This window comes from Trichosurus vulpecula, chromosome 5 (genome assembly GCF_011100635.1).
Source record: "Trichosurus vulpecula isolate mTriVul1 chromosome 5, mTriVul1.pri, whole genome shotgun sequence".
In the NCBI taxonomy this organism is placed as follows: Eukaryota; Metazoa; Chordata; class Mammalia; order Diprotodontia; family Phalangeridae; genus Trichosurus; species Trichosurus vulpecula.
The window spans coordinates 249,869,043-249,886,664 of record NC_050577.1 but is presented as its reverse complement, the minus strand read 5'-3'; the positions used below and the strand labels follow the sequence as shown (position 1 = coordinate 249,886,664).

The following is a 17,622-nucleotide window of genomic DNA, read 5'->3' as shown; positions in this document are numbered from 1 at the left end:
TGATACATTTATTAGGTGAGAAGAACTGAGTTACAGAATCAGTCAAATTTGTAAACTAAGTGTGAAGATTCTCCAGACGCCTCTATTGAATCATTCAATCACAAATATAAAATGAGTGCAAGGAGTGAAGTGCTTCCTTAAGTTGAAATGTGTTGGGATTGGCTGAAAGAATTGTACAAGCTTCTGGGCTCATATCAGAGAACTAGGTAACACAAGTCAAGTGTAGCAGCAACTTTGAGAGTTAAGCTTTGGGAACACTTTGAGGGGCCAGACCCTTGCACCTTTAACTAGAGGTCAGTGGGTGGAGGAGGGGGGAGTGGTACCAGAGGAAGGATTGAATTTCCTGTCCCCCTCTTTGATCAGGTCATCAGAGAGACTGGATTAGTAACCTAAGGCATGTCACAGGATGCTGAGATGGGACAAACTGGGTCTATCCTCAGGTAAAGCATCTTCAGAGTATGACCTCTTGGGAAGGAGAGAAGTTCACCTGCTCCAAAAGGGCTCTGACCCTTAGGGCTCAGCAGAGAACTACACACGTCTCAGGAAAACTTCATGAGACTCAAGGAGGGGAGAAAAGGACTTCTATCTTTAGTGGCTCTGAGGTCCTGTTTTAACCACATGCAGTCTCCAAGCTTGAGCCTACCTTCCCCTGGGCTCTCTGAGTTTGTAGGATAATAGGTCACAGACTGGTGGGGCAGAATTTTTGGTACAAACTATTGTTAACTGCCACCCAGCTACTCCTAGCTATTATCTTCAGGCTTATAAATTAAGTATAGTAGAAACAATGAAATTCTACATAGAAATGTAAATTAATGCTCTGATGAAAATATTTTTTGTTCTGAAATGGTGAAGGGACCTGGAAAACAAATGCTAAAAGACCCATAGGATGATAGGTTAAAAGACACACTAGGTGAGGTAATTACAGTTTGACTGATGTCTGAGGGATGTTTTGGGGGTTCCTCTTTGTCAGATGCAAGCACATCAGAAGTGCTGTGGGAGAGAGCAAACAGGTATGTCCATTGACATGATAAATATGTGGCTTAATAGAGAGATGGAAACTGACCTGCAATTTCACTTGTATGGGGCGCTCTGGCTATGGAAGCTCCCACTGAAACTTCTCTGAAAGTTAGTTTTACAGAGTGGCTTGACCTGGAGCTCTGACAGCTTGAGTGTCTTGCCCAGAGACACACAGCCAGGAGGTATTGAAAGATGAAATTTGAACTCAGGTCTTCTTGACTTGGAGGGCAGCTTTCTTGCTCCTGTGCTATCTGTGCTGTTTCTTCAGCATGCAGTTCAATAAGCAAAGCGTAATCATAGGTATCTTTTAAATTACAAATACTTTCCAAATATTTTTAGCTTTGCAAAAGAACTTACATTGCAATCAGAAGCTATGGATGGCTCTCTTGAGCTATCATGGGCTCTGATGATCAGTGTTCGCAACAAATCGGACGTCACTGTGGCCACCAGCTTGCCTTCCTAGACCAGGTTAGAAATGGGACAAGTCAAAGTTCCCAGGCCAAGCAGTAGTGGAGACCATGAATAGCCCCTATACTTCCAGCATGGGTGAGATGGAGAGACCCAGTATTTTTTTTTATGGCAACAACAAAAAAACACTCATATCCTGTAATCTAAAACATCCTTCCCTTGATTTTGCTGACCACTTAAGCTATTGTATCACCTTTACTACCAAATTCCTAGGAAGAATGATTTGTACCTGGGTCTACTTCATTATTCACTCACTCCTTCCTCATCTTTTTACAATTTGACTTCCATTCCTACTGCTCTACTGAAACTGTTCTTTTTAGAGATACTAAGGATCTCCTAATCATAGCATTTAGAAGGGAAATGGGCCTTGCAGTTATGATGGGATGGTAGAATTAAGATTGGAAACGATTTTAGAGGTCATTGAGACAGAAGATCATAGATATGAGTTAGCATTTATACAGTGCTTTATTAAGGTTTGTAAAGCGCTTTACAAATGTCTCATTTTATTCTCACAAGGATCATAGGAGGATTCTCAAAACAACACTGTGAAGTAGGTGCTGTTATTATCCCTAATTTACAGATGAGGAAACTGAGGTAGACAAGTGACTTGCCCAGGGCCACACAGCTAGTAAATGAGGTCAGATTTTAATTTGAGTCTTCCTGACTCCATCTCTTCTGTACCATGTAACTGCCTCATATAGAGCTGGAAGGGACCTGAAAGATCATTTAGTTCAGTTGAAGAAACTGAGGCCTAAAGAGGAGAAATGGTTTACCCAAGGTCACATAGGGAATAAGTTGGAATTTGAATCTAGGTCTCTGTTCTTTCCACTATGCTATACTACCTCTCATAACTTAGGTTTCCATGGAAGATTAAAATGTGTAAAACATTTCCTTACAACAGTCTTGATAAGTAGATCATGAGGTTCATCTTACAGATGAGAAAACAGGCCCAGAGTGTTTATTGACATGACTAGAGTCATGCAATGAGTGAGTGACAAAGCGGGGACAGGACCCCAGACTGTCTGGCCTAACTGCCTCGTTTCCAGATGAGGGGGTTGAGAGGAAGATGGGTGACCTGGGAGGCAGATCAGAGCTGGAATTTAATTTGGCCAAAGGTATTTTCTCTGTCCTTTGATCATCCATGATATTTCTCAGGCATCTGACACTTGAATAGGATGAAGGAAAGAAGCATTTGTGCAAATGCTGTGCCAGGACTAGGGATATAAATGAAAAAGAAAGGCAGCTGTGCTCTCGGGGCTCGTGTTCTCACAGGAGTGCTACAGTTCCAAGTCAGATGGAATGCCCCTGCGGTCCTGGTATACTGACAGAGTGGATGGTGGTGCTTGGTAAGGCTGCGTAGATTTTGAATGCTGCACCACTTGATAGTGCCTAACACTTTGTTGAGGACTTTCTTTTCTGATTCTTTGTTATCTGTGACTGCAGAGAGGAGTATGAGGGACACACGTTCTCTACATTTCCACCTGGCTTACAAAGGGTAGGGGAAGAGGAGGTGGCACTGTTCTTCAGGACTCTTGGGCTCAAGGACTGCATCTGTCACATCAGGGTTTGAGGGCAGGTGGTGATGGTTTGACTTTCCTGGTAACTGTCCATTTTTCTTGATACTTCCTCTTTCTTTGACTTCAGTAACATTCCACTCTGCTCGTTCTCTAGTCTGTAGTTCATTTGTTTCTTTACCTCTTGTTACCTTCTAAGTGTGGAAATCCCCTGATCCTCTGTACTCAGCTCTCTTCTCTCTACATTGCCACCTTTGATGATCTTGATTCATTTTTCACCAATGTAACGTAATTATCAAGTCTACATCTGTAGCCTTAAACTTTCCTAAGCTTTTATTTTTTCCCCCAAAAGTATGCTCAGCATTTCTACCTGATTTTCCCACTAGTACCTTAAACTTAGCAGGTCTAAAACTGAACTTATCATCATCTCCCCCATAACTTGCCCCTCCTCTTTTAAAACATTTTTATTAAGAAATTGACAGTCAATAAGCATGAACAGAAGACAAGAAAAAAAGATTGGGTATGAACCACAAATCTATTACATGGAGCTTGTTTTTTTAAAAATGATATTTTTAACACAATGATACCTATGGCTCTTTCTGAACTTCATACTGCATGCTTCTATAAATTTAAAAAAATGTTTTATTAATGCTCTTTTGATTTTTGCATCCTCTGCTACCAACTTCTTTTAATTGAATTATTGGTTTTCCCAGGTTTCTTTGCATCTGCCCCTTCATCCTTAGAGCATAATAATAACTCATTACATTTATATACCATAATTTGTTCAACAATCCCTCAATTGTTCGGTACCCACTTTGCTCTAAAGAATATGCACACTAGAGAAGCAAATGACAAACCCCTCTAGGATCTTTGCCAAGAAAATCCCATAGACAGTATGGTCCGTGGGGTCACAAAGAGTCAGACATGACTGAACAACCAACAACGGCAACAAATGCGCAATTTAGTGAATTCTTGGGTACAGTTTCAAATTGCTTTCCAGAGTTGGTTGGACCCCTTCATAGCTTCGCTAGCAGTACATTAGTGTTCCTGAGTTGCCATAGCCCCTCCAACAATTATTTTCCTTTTTTTAAAATCATCTTTGCCAATGTGCTGGGTATGAGGTAGAACCTCAGATCGTTTTAATATGCATTTCTCTTGTTAGTAATTTGGACCATTTTTTACATGTGGCTGTTGATAACTTGCATTTCCTCTTTTGTAAACACTTCATTTCTTTTGAAAATTTATCTATTGGAGAATTGGCTCTTGTTCTAATCTGTTTTTTTCTATATACCTTGGATGTCAGACCTTTATCAGAGAGATTTGTTGCAGGGATTTCCTTCCCAGTCAGCTCTCTGGGGAGATAATCTAAACTGGATTAATTTTGTTTATACAAAAGTACTTCGATTTTGTGTAATCAGAATTATTATCCATTTTAATTTTTTATTGTCTTGGTCAGATAAGCTTTTTTGAGAGTAGGGATTGTTTCAGGGATTGAATTTGTAGCCCCAGTGACCAGCACAGTCTTGGCACATAGTAGGCACTTAATAAATGTATGTTGTTTGATTTTTCTCCCATGCTTGTTTAGAAACTCACCCTGGGATATCACCAACTGGGGGCTGGTGTTGTACCCTGAGTTGTAACTCTTAAGTTGTAACTTTAAGAGTTGTAACTCTTAAAAGCCAGAGCTGAGACCCCCTTGGCTTGGGTGCCATTTACTGGAGGTCATTTTGGTTTCAGGTCTTCTCGGTAGGACCCTAACTCATATACAGGCTTTGGTCATGTTGTGCAGGCTTAGACCATGTGGAGAAGTTGACTGGTGTTTCCCTTTGGCTTTATTATTCATTGCTTCACCTGCTCTTCTTTTACATCTTTGATGGGGACTTTCTTAGGAGGGCTAGGTTCTTTTGTAGCATTTCATATCACCATCTTTTCTGGAAGTCCCACAGATTTTTTACTTTATATACAGTGTATCAGAAATGTGGCCAATGCAACTATTATCCATATTTATTTTAAGTAAGTGTTGCTTTGCCAGTTGATGCCACGAGCCTTGTAAGTAATTTAAATGTGAAGCAGCAGGAAAATAGAGATGGGAATAAAGATGGAAGGGCAAGAGAAAAATTGGGGAAAAGGACACAGAAGGAAGAAAGGGAAGTATGGGTAAGTTTCCTTGGCTGCAGAGCTCAGTCTGAATTTCATTTGAAAAATAAGATAAAAAAAGATGATAAAGCACAAGAGAGGTGTTTTTTGGACATAATTTTCATTTGTGTGAGGAAGACCACTATTTTTTCATAACCCTTTTTAAACCTTTTCTTATATCCCTTTTTTGGTTACTTTAGTATAGGATATGCAAAAATCTCTTATAAAAGTAAAAAACCTTAAATCCTTTTTAAAAATTAAATTATTTACATAAAACAAGCATATGAAAAATTTAAAAAAACATTCTGAGCTTTGCACATAAATGCTATCATATAATTGGATTTATAACATTGGTTATATTACCTTTTGGGAAGTTATATAAGCAGATCCCAGCAAGTCATTCATTCACCAACTCTGGTTCACTTTCTTGTCACTGTTCTTGACGCTTGGTACAAGTGTCAATCAGGTGTTGAGGATTTGGTTAAATAATCAATCATGAATAGTTACTGTTAGATGCTCAATATTTCATAATGCTAAAACATGAGGCTAAAGTAGAACTACCCACGAAATATTTGCTGATGAACTTCAAAAGAAAATGATACAACAAATCAAGCATTTCATACTAGGTGCCTAGGCAGCTAGGCACTGTGCTGGACTCTGGACATGCAAAGAAATCATATAGCCCTTGTCTTCAAGACACTTATTTTTTTTATTTAAAAAAAATATCTTCTCAACTTAAACACCAAATAAAACAAGTATTTGCATATACATTGTAGAACAAAAAAAGAGGGTTGCATTTGAAACTATCTCTGTCATGGACAGCTTGCTTTTATTTTTAAGTGTATAATTTTAACCGATAGCTTTCAAAGCTGTTCTGCTTGTCTGTGCTAATTTCTGGCCTTCAAAAAGTTGCCTCAGTGATCCTCTTTTCTTTTACCTTTTTTCCTTCTTTGCTATCTTATGCCTTTCCCCCATGAATTTCCACTCTACACTCCACTGGAGGGAAAAAAGAAAAGAAAAACAAAGCCCTTGTGACCAAAATGCATATGTCAAGCAAAACAAATTCCCATATTGGCTGTGTCTGAAAATGTTTTTTGTCTGTCTTGAATCCATCACCTCTCTTGTCAGGAGGTAGGTAACATGCTGGAATTATAGTTGGTTGTCGTATTGATCAGAGTTCTAAAGTCTTTCAAAGTATGCCTGTTTTCTCACAACCCCTCTAAGGATTGCCATTTTACATTGTTATTATCTCTTCCAAATCTGATGGTTCTGAGGTAGAAACTCCAAATTGCTTTAATTTGCATTTCCCCTAATTATTAGTGAGTCTGAACATTTAAAAAAATGCTTGTTGATAGCTTGGATATTTCTTCTTTGAAAAGTATCTATTAGTATCCTTTAATCATTTATCCAGCATGGAATGGCTCTTGTTCTTATGTATTTTAATTAGTTCCTTACATTTCTTGTATATGAGACCTTTATCACAGAAACTTGTTGCAAAGCTTTTTTCCTAGTTATCTATTTCCCTTCCAGTTTTAACTACATTGCTTTTGTTTGTGCAGAAACTTATAACCCAAAATGCCTATGTTATCTTCTGTGATCTTCTTTATCTTTTGTTTTATCATCAACTTTTTTTTTCCTGTTCAGACTCAAAAGTAATTTCTTCCTTACCCCTCTAATTTGTTTAGGATACCATTTTTTATACCTAAGTCACATATCCATTTAGTGCTTACATTGATATAGGGAGTAAGACCAGATTGCTTGTGAAGTTTAAGTAACTTACATTTTATTGACCTTTGAAGTGTAACAGTTTAGACCAGGCCTCAGAGTGCCCAGGACAAAATTTGGGAGCCCTGTCACAAAGATGAAGGAAAAAAAAGGGTTCATCAAAATCAACCATCGGCAGCCATTCCTGACAGTCTGTGAGATATTCTATACCCATAGGACCCTCCCCTGCCCTCTCCACACCCCCAAACTCTGCAGCGAAGGGAGAGGAGTTACATTTTCTCAACATTCCTCAAGAGTTAAGCTTAGCCATCAGAATTAAACAGCATTATTTCATTTTATTGTTTTACCTTTTTATTACATTGATGTAGTTACTGTGTATGTGATTTCTTGGTTCTGTAAGTTCATATAAGTCTTCCTATTTTTCTCAGGATTCTTTATATATATTTTTTCTTACAAGGCAGTAATGTATTCTCAAGACATTCTTGTGTAATTTTATCAAAAATAAAATAATTTCATATTTGTTATAATAGTAAAAATTTAAAATTCTTCTAAGAAAAATACCTATTATTACATTAATTTGTTTTAATTTGGATTAGCTTATTGGTTTGAATTTTAAAAAGGCAATTTAAAGGTTTACTGTGGTTTGTGATAGTGGTTATATTAGTACAATATGAAAAAAAAATCCCCCAAGTATTCATGATGCTCATAGAAGTGACTCTAAAAACAATTTTCCTAATTGTCTAAAATTACAGATGAGAAAAACAGGTTCATAGAGGTGGAAATGATTTACCAAAGTCACAGAGGTAGTAATGGTGGAGCAAAGGCTAGAATTCAATTCTTTTTACTCCCAAGTTGTTGCTCTTTTCATTATAAAATGATCTCATGTGACCTGTTGCTTTGGAGAGGGATCATTTTCCTTTGATTTTATAATTTAATTAGCTTTTGATGATTGGAAAATTATCTTATTCTGATTTCAGATATGGCTATAAAATTACTATAGAAAATTATTGTAATACAATTATCAAAATAATTACTTCAACGTGCATATTATATACCTTTCTAAAACCGAAGAATTTTTAAATTGTGAATAAGATGTGTTATGAGAGTACACTGAATAAGTGTACTTTTTGTAAGAAAAGTTCTTAAATTTATCACTCTGAAAAGGACCTCAGAGGTCATCTGGTCTAATCCTTTCAATTTTACTGATGAGGAAACTGAGGCTTATAAAGGTTAACAAAAGTCACACAGGTAGTAAACATTAGGGCTGGTATGATCTGAACCTGGGTTCTCTGATTCCACAGTCAGTGCTATTTACTAGTCTTAACATTTATTCTTTCTTAGTTATATAGAGTTCCTGAATTTGCTTTAATTCATGTTCCTAATCTAAGGCTTTTTGATTTTAAAGGAGGAAATTTTTTTTCCAAAATGATCAAATTATCTTTTTAGGTGTCTGTGCCATTTTTAATTTGGAAAAATATATCTGTAACAAAAGAATATTGATGACTCAGGAATTTATTGAATATTTTCTTTCTTTAATCTTTAGTATTAAAGCATTAAAATTGTGTGAAATTAATCCATTGGTGGCACCAAATGCCATCACCTAGAAATGTGGTCTGGTGGAAAGTGTACCGTTTTTTGAGTTTGGAGGCTTGGTTCTCTTTATGGGGTCATAGAATTCAAGCTGGAAAGGACTTCAGAAGTCTTTGTCCTAATTTGCAGAGGAGGAGACTGATATACAAAAAGGTCATGTATCTGGGGTATGAGTCACCCTCATCAGAGTCACACACACCCCTCCCCTTATTTTAATAAGGGAGATGGATGGAGTAGAGGATTCAACTCTGAAATTCCATGATTTTCTGAAATAGGGTTTGCTGGTAAACACAGAAATGGAAGGAAAATTTCGCATTTAGGTATCAGGAGTAATTCTTCTTAAAATATTATATTGAACGGTGTATTCTTGTGTGGTAAGTATGCTTTATAGCCTCTAAAGAAGAAACTAGATTATGTGAAGTAAATAAACTGAGTCCTTGGGGATTCATTTTGAGACCATGGCAGGGCAGTTTAGAATATGTGAACTGCCAGTCTCTTGGTTATTTATTCACCCTGAAGGTACCCATAATCCCTTATATCTGCAAAGAAAGCGTGAAGGCACTTTCCCATATCTCTTTGGTGCCAGGCTTTGTCCCATAACTTCTTTTCTTTCTTTTTTTTTTTTAAACTAATATGAGCATTTCCCACATTCAGAAAAGGACTGCAGATAAAACACGGATCTTCACTAGGAACAACTTGGTCTTTTTGTTTGTTTGTTTGTTTTGTTTTATTTTGATGATGCAGTCGAGGTTTGACTTGCCCAGGGTCACACAGCTAATAAATGTCAAGTGTCTCTGAGGCCATATTTGAATTTGGTCTTCCTGACTCCAGGGCCAGTGCTTGGTTTAAAAAAAGAAAATGTATTTTGAATTTAACATGGGAACTCCAGTACTTGCCTACTTATTTGTGTTCCCTTCTAATCTTTTTCCATTTTACTTTTTTTGTTATTACTATATTACTACATTTATTACTACACCATATATGGTTTCCTATTCTTCCCCCGCCTCTCATACATCTATTCATTTGGAGCATATTGTGGTATATAGTATGAGATACTGATCTAAACCAAATTTTGGCCCACCTGCTTTCCAATTTTCCTAGCAGTCCTTGTTGAAGAGTTAATCCTTACCCAGATGTTGGGCTGCACTACTCTCTCATTGCTTCTGGATCTGATTTACTTAATCTGCTCTACTGATCAACAGTCTTTTTTTTAGTATTGCCAAATAGTTTTGATAATGACTGTTTCATAGTATAATTGTACTACAAAATACTACTGGTTTTACCAGGCTTCCTTCCTTGACCTCTTATTCCTCCAGATGAATATTATTTTTTTTTCTATTCTTAAGGTCACGAATAATTGGCTTGGTATGGCACTGAATCTGTAAATAATTTTATTGTCATGTATATTATATTGGTATGCCCCCGCCGTGAATAATCTCTCTCCAATTATTTATGTCTGTCTTTATTTTTGTGAAAGGTATTTTGTAGCTGTATTCATGTAATTCTTATGTGAATCTTAGTAGATGGACTCCCACATATAGTTTATAAATTTTATAGTTATTTTGCATGGAATTTATTTTTCTATTTTTTTCTGCTAGAGTTTGTTGGTAATATATAGAAAGGCTGATTGTTTTTTGCAGGTTTATTTTACATCTTTCTATGTTGCTAAAGGTATTAATTCTTTGAGTTAATTTCGAGTGACTTTCTAGGGTTCTCTAAACCATTATACTTTCAGAAAGAAGCAACTTTTTTTCCTTCTTTACCTGTACTTTACTTTTAAATTTCTTTTTCTTGTTTTACTGCTGTAGCTGATGCTGGGAGTGAAGGTAGAGAGGAATTATTAGGGAAGATTCATGCAGAAGATGTTGTCTGAGAGCTCCAACTTAAAGAGAGAGACATTCTTTGAGGCTGAGGCCTTAGGAGGTGAGGAGAAAGTGCATTTTAGTCATATCAGTGCAAAGGCAGAGAGAGGGAAGATGGGGGCAAGGATAAGAAGTCCCAGTGAATTAGGAGGATACCTTCTTTTAAAAAGTAGTAATTACAGTCAGCTTAATATCAATAACAGAAAAAAAAAAAGGAGTTCAATTAGAAAACAGCCAGATGGACTCTGAATAGTAAATCATGCCAGGTGAATTTAATTTGCTCTTTTCTTACATAATCTACTGGTTCCCTGTTTCAGGTTATGCCTAATGGGGTTACTATATCTTGGTGGGAGCAACACCAGTTTATTAGCGATCTTCTTAGAGTTGGAAGGGATAACAGGTATTATCTAGTCCAACTCCTTTGTTTTATATACTGAAGCCCAAAGAGTTGAAATGATTTACTCAAGGTCACACAGGAACTTACTGGCAAAGTCAGGCCTTGAAACCAGGTGTTTGTGTTGCAATTACAGAAAAAAACACTGTTGAAAGACCTGCGTGCAAATGTTCGTTACCTTACTCCTTGTGTGATCATGGTCTAGGCCTTAGTTTGCTCATTTGTTAGAGGGATACTTGAGTATAGACTTTATGTGACAGAGTATCATGAGAAGGTTGGGAAGGTGGGTGTTTGTAGAAAGCCTTGAATTCAAGCCAAAGGTGTTTGAAATATACTCTGTCAGCTTTAAGGAGGTGCTATAGGTTTTTGAGCAGATGAGTGACCTGACAAGATTAGAGGCATTAGGATGTTTCCGTCTTGGCTCTGCTACCTTCTAGCTATGTGACCTTGGGTAATACACAGTGAAAATGTGCCTCATATTCGTTATCTCTGTGAGGGGATTTCAGCTACTCTGCTATCTCTTATCCTTAAGTTAGCCTGGCCATTTTCTTCTGAAGGATAGGTTTGGTAATGGAAGGAGAATGGAGATAGATCTGCACAAACAGGCTATGATCAACCAGACTTGTGGTAAAGAGGACCCATAACAAGATTATGGGATCACAGAAGGAAATTTTGAGAGGAGAATTTGGATGGGAAAGGTTGCCAAGGTAGAATTGACAGGATTTAGTGATTCTCAAAGTTGAGGGGCATAGAGGAGTTCAACATAGGAGACTTAGTGGCTGCTGATAGATTTTATGAAGTCAGAAGAAAGAGCAGACCTAAGGGAAATTATAATAAGTTGGTTTTGGATGTGTTGAGTCTGACTTAATTGAAAGCTCTCAGGGAAGGGGAGAAAAGATGTAGAATTATTGAGGGGATAGCAGGGTCAAATGAACGATATTAAAACTTTTAGGAGATTTGGTAATGTTTATTGTCAGCAAGGAAGGAACCAGTAAAAGGAAATGGAAAAAAAAATGCTGGGGGGATTATAATAGTGAAAGATGGTTTTGTTATAGTGGGTAGGTGGGACCCTCGTGTCAGGAAGAGTTGGATTTATATCAACTCATTGACCTGACAGGCTACCTCAGGAACCATGGGGTCATGTCACTTAATTTCTTTTTAAATTTAATTTTTAAAAATTAAATATTGTTTTCAGTTCTGAATTATCTCCTGCCCTCTTTATTTTCAGTTCTGAATTATATACGCCCCCATTGATGAAGCAAGAAAAACAAAACGCGTTACAAATATGAATGGTAATGCAAAATAAATTTCAGCATTAGGTATGTCCAATAAAAAAATGAAGAAAAATAAAGAGAAGAAAATATGTTTCAGTATGTCATCTGAGTTCATTGTCTTGCTCTGGAGGTGGATAGCATGTTTGATCATGAGTCCTCTGAAATTGTGGTTGGTTGTTGAGTTGATCAGAATTACATGTCTTTTAAAGTTGATTATCTCTACAATATTGTTATCGTATAAATTGTCCTGGTTCTGCTCAGTTCACCATACATCATTTTGTGCGAGTCTTCCCAGATTTTTCCGAAATCATTTCACCTTTTCTTACTGCACTAGTGTTCCATCATACTCATATACCATAACTTACTTGGCCATACCCAATTGATATATGCCCAGTATTTAGTACAGTACCTGGCACATAGTAGGTATTCAATAAATGTCTATTGACTGACTGAAATAGAAATACAAAGCAAATTTGCCACAATGAATTAAAAAACCAGCTTCACAAAATAGATTGAAGTTTAGAATGGATATTCTACTGAATTAGGAAGGATAATGTTACGGTAAACTTTTGAGACAAAAACTAACAACACAGAGGGTGGGAAGATATGACTAAAAGACCTGAGAATTTTAGCTGAACAAAACTTAATAGATCAATAATATAGTACCTTCATAATTCCCCAATTACTGATGCCTTACTAATATGCTGTACATTCACATAGCTCATTGTGGACTACCTTTCTCCAAGGATGCTCTGTTCTTCTCTCAGCACTTCGTTTGATAGTGGTTAACTGGCCTCATGGGAATAGATTGCCATTCCAAATGAGGACCCTCTATATGTCTGGGGAGCACATCAAGCAAACCATTAAAACCATGTCAGGGTTCATTATGTAAAAAACAAATTATCTTTTTCATCAGAACAGTTCACTACACAGGGCTGTACATGCAGTGTATTCTCACAAAGTGGTGGTCAATCTGGATTGATCAGTAACATGCCAGTTGTGCACTGATAGGGTATTTTGTAGATAAATACAATTTCAAAATAAATGATCTGATTTCGTTTCATAACATTTTAAGTATAGTGAGAAAACTATGGAGTTTTTGTTTTGTTTCCCTTTCCAGGGCAGAAGAAAGCAGTTCTGGACTGGATTTAATAAAAGAAACCCATTATCTGAAGGGTCATGAGAATGGTCTGATGGAACTCCAGTATGTCTTTCCTCAAAGGAAAGTAGAAGATGAATTAGGACGTTAATTTGAAACAAGTGGTACTCAAGCCTCCTGGTGTATGTGAACTTTAGAGTAATTGTATATTGGACAGCCATAGCCAAACCTCCCATGACCCATATCCTTGATTCTGTGGAGCTCTAAATTAGTGGTATTGATACTGACTTAGAGAGCCACAAATTAACATTATCTGTGTTGTATTTTTATTTATTTTGTTAAACATTTCCCAATTACTTTTAATTTGGTTCCCAGCTAGGCAAGTTTGATACTTCTGTGTTGACTACTCTTAATGTTACCAGGGGAAGTCAGGGAACTTCATCTTGCCCATAATTTATCCCAGTAGGGCCTTCACCAGTCTTTGGAGCCACCCTTTGAAAATCTCAAGGAGTATTAGAACTTGTAGTGAAATCATAAAACCATGTCTCTTATTAGGGGGGTCCTTTAGGTGAGCTCCAGCAAGACTTGAAAAGTAGAGCTGTGTACTGGCCATGATAGCCATCTTCAGATATTTGAAGGGCTGTCTTGGGAAAGACTTGTTCTGATTGGCAGCAGATAGCTGAGCAACGGGGTAGAAGATGTAAAGAGGCTAATATAGGCTGGATAAGGAAAGTCTTCCTAACAGACTTATCTAAAAGTGAAATGGACTCCCTCAGAAGGCAGAGGGTTCCTCTTCTTCCTGAAAGCTTCTTGTTGAGAATGTTTCAGAGGGAATTCTCAGTGAGAACCTGCTGGAATTGTAGCCTTTGAGATCCCTTCCAATTCAAGATGGTTTTTTCTCTCCCCCTCAAGGAACTAGCACACCATGTGTGACACTCTTCCCTCTTTGCTCTTAGCTGCATTACTTCCCCCTGAAGCAATCAGTTTCTCACATGGGCATGTATATTCTCTTTAACCCTCTTCTTGTTTGTTCTAGTGCTTGCCTTAGTTGGGGGAAATAAATGGGACCAGTATGGTATAGTGGAAGGTACACTGGAATAGAAATTAGGAGACTGGGGTGGGCGTAGGTTTGCCCTGTGCACCCTTGCTTACTTCTTTTGACCTACGTTACTCCTGGTAAAATGAGGGGACTGGATTATTGTAGGAGCCATTCCATTTCTAACATCCTGTGATGCCCTAATAAAATACGTTTGATACTAAAACTTGTGATCTGACACTGCAAGGGACCTCAGGAGCTAACATTTTGCCAATGAGGAAACACAGGCCCAGGCGATTAAGTGACTTGTCCAGGGTCACACAAGTGTTAAGTGTCCAAGTGGGATTTAATCGCAGGTCTTCTGATTCCAGAACCATTGAGTTCTCTTTTCACCATGTGTTGCAGGCTCATATTACCATTGTGAAGAACTAGGAAAACTCAGGTTTGATTTCATGGTAAACAAGAATTTATTGTTTGTGTAATGAAAAAAACAAAACAAAACAAGACACCTTTTAGTCAAGCATCTCTGTTCTTAATTTATACAAATATTGTGACTTTTCATGTTGGGCATGTGTAAGGCTATTTAAAAGCAAAAATAGATCCACAAAATGAGTGTAATATAAATAAGAATTTATGGTAGTTTCTCTACACTTTGTATCTTGGACTACTATTAGTTGTTAAGAAAAGCTACATTCAACCTAAAATGAATTAATGGACTGATTTGTTTTTCATTGTTGAAGAAAAGTAATTAGTATTTTATAATTCTTATTATTAAATTTGATTTTTTTTGTGATACTGAAGTGACTTACTTGGAAAATTCTCCTGTCTACCCTTTTCTGATTTTAGTTCTCTTCTGCTATTTCATGTTTACTTCATATTTGTATGCTTATATGAAGAACCTTTGATGCACCTAAGTGTAAAAGACACAATGTTCCCACCATAACCTTGGAAAGCAAGAATCTTAAATTTGTCGAATAACAATACTATTATTTTTTACTTTGGATCTTTACATGAAAAACTTGTGACAAACTCTTTAGTTCTCAGAAAGCTTAAAAAATTTTGGTTTTGGGCAGCAGTTTTATTTTGCAGATGGAGAAACGCTTACATAATAGTTTAATTGACTTGGCAAGGTCATATACGATAGCAGAGCTAGAAGTAATATTCTGTCTTGTATCTTGTGTTCAATCCATTAACTTATTTATATTCACCTTTATAGAAAATGATACTGTCATCTCTTTCCAGTTATTGTTGCTTCAAAAGATGAGAAAGCTTGCCTTTTATTTTTTCTATCTTTCATACTTAAATATTAAGGCATTTTCTATTTATTCTTGTTTGTTTGATCGTTATAATTTTATCCAGGTTAAAATACGTGTATTTATTTTGAATGCTAACTGCCTGCTTCTTTTTTTTAGGGTGTTATATAATGAGGCTTTTACAATGGCTAATGACCCCTTGGAAGGTTTCCATGAAGTAAACCTAGCTTCCCCTACTTCACCAGATCTTCTTAGTGTATATGAGCCAGCAGCTCAGGAGCAAGCTACCTCACCAAGTGTTATCTACCGGCCATATCCTCTGTGTGCAACACCTGTTCAGCCTAACACATTAGATGTTTCTGACCTTCCTACACAACCTGTTTATTCATCTCCCAGACATTTGAATTGTGGAGAAATAGCAGGTATTAGGTAGGTGAATAAAAATACTTTTATTTGAATTTTTGTGAAATACAGGGACAGTGTTAAGATATTGCAATTTAGATTTTCATTTTCTAAAGCACTAGTATCAAAATCAAATAAAAAATTGGGCCACATATTGACTCAGAAAACCATAAATTAAAATCTGTGTTGCACTATATTTTTGCTTATTTTGTTAAACATTTTCCCATTACATTTTAATCTGTTTTTGCAGCAGACTTTAGCATATGAGTTTGATGCTTCTGATCTAAAGAATAAAGAATTACCTATGTAATTTTACATAAAGCTATATGCAGATATGCTAGCTGAATTCTAGTGTTACTGTTTTTTATATGCTCAGAATATGAGGCCATGTTATTTTTGTGTATTAAATTGTATTTTTTCCTTTATAGCATTCATATTGCAGATTCAGTACCTTGTTCCACCTCTGGAGTCACAGCTGGTTTAACTAAACTGCAATCCAGAAAGGATAGCAACAGTGCTGAGAGAGAATTTTTACAGGATGCCACAATAACAGAGATTTCTGATGGCAATGATGACTTTTTTGGATTGAGTACTGACAGTCTGTCTCGTTTGCGGAGCCCATCTGTTCTAGAAGTGAGGGAAAAGGGTTATGAAAGATTAAAAGAAGAACTTGCAAAAGCTCAGAGGGTAAGGAAAAAAAAATCTATCCTTTTTCCTTAGATACAACACTTTCAATTATTCATGTTGATGAGTAGGGGACAGTGTGGTAGATCTTTCACAAAGAGAAGTCAATATAGGCTTGTACTTAACCATTATCTTTACTTGGTGGGCAGTGTTTGGGAGGACCTTGAGCCAGCTTGATCTGTTAGACCTGGATGTTATAGAGAGATTTCTTCCACTTGATTGATTGAGTAAATATTCATGTGGTGTGGGCTCAATTGGTCAGAAAATTATAGGAACTGTTCAGTCTTAATTCTTTAGATCTGCAGTATTTTTAAAATTTATAACATTTTCAGTGTTCAGACTGATTTGAGTTTTGTAGAATTTGAGCATGGCAACTTTTCCTTAATAATCTGCTACCATTTACTCTTACTATTTAAGATTTCTTCTGTGTGATGAATAAATATTTTGTTCGTAAATTGGTGTCCATATTATATGATTATGTGAGATTTCAATAGATTTTTCGCCTGGTTTTCATTCATGATCAGATTGAATAGTGCTGAACTGAGAGTCTGAATTAAGTTCCTGGCTTTGCTACTAATGAATTGTAATATCTTAGGAAAGAAGTCATTGAAGCTCTCTGAGCCTTAGGCTACTCTAAAACCCTCAGTTATGGATGGGTTTTGATCTCTGTCAGAGAACAGAGGTCCTATGCTGATTAGATCATAGGTCCTTCATCTCAAGTCATTCCATCTATCCACTTTGGTTGGCAGTGACACAGTGATGAGATTACTAGTCATATCTAACATAATAATGCTCCTGTCTATAGAATTCATGATCTTTTTTCAGTAGTTTTACTTAAATTGATTTCTCAAATACAGGGATGGAGGGAACATTTTTTTTTAAATTACAGAATCATAGCTTCTTAGGGTTGGAAGGTATGTCAGAGGTAATCTAGTCCGGCCTGTTATTTGATTGGAAAAAAAAAGCATGTCTACTCTATATTCTGTTTTTTCTCTGGACTTAACCATACTAATTTTTAATAATAATATTTATGTTAATACTTTTTAAAGTTTGTACTTCACTTATTTGAACCTCACTGCAGTGCTTTGAGGTAAGAATTATTATTCTCAAATAAAATTTAATTTAAGGAAAAACATTATTCCAGTTTTGCAAACCAGGAAACTGAATC

General features: G+C 36.6%; 1 protein-coding gene across 1 annotated transcript in view; it reads left to right on the top strand.

The window, feature by feature from the left end:
- Positions 1-17,622, top strand: part of LOC118852322 (RAB3A interacting protein) — a 48,580-nt gene that overhangs the window by 6,717 nt on the left and 24,241 nt on the right. Inside the window, exons 2-3 of the mRNA XM_036762034.1 lie at positions 15,528-15,797; positions 16,199-16,457. Coding sequence (XP_036617929.1) covers positions 15,553-15,797; positions 16,199-16,457 — 504 coding nt within the window. The 5' untranslated portion in view covers positions 15,528-15,552. The remainder of the gene's footprint in view (positions 1-15,527; positions 15,798-16,198; positions 16,458-17,622) is intronic.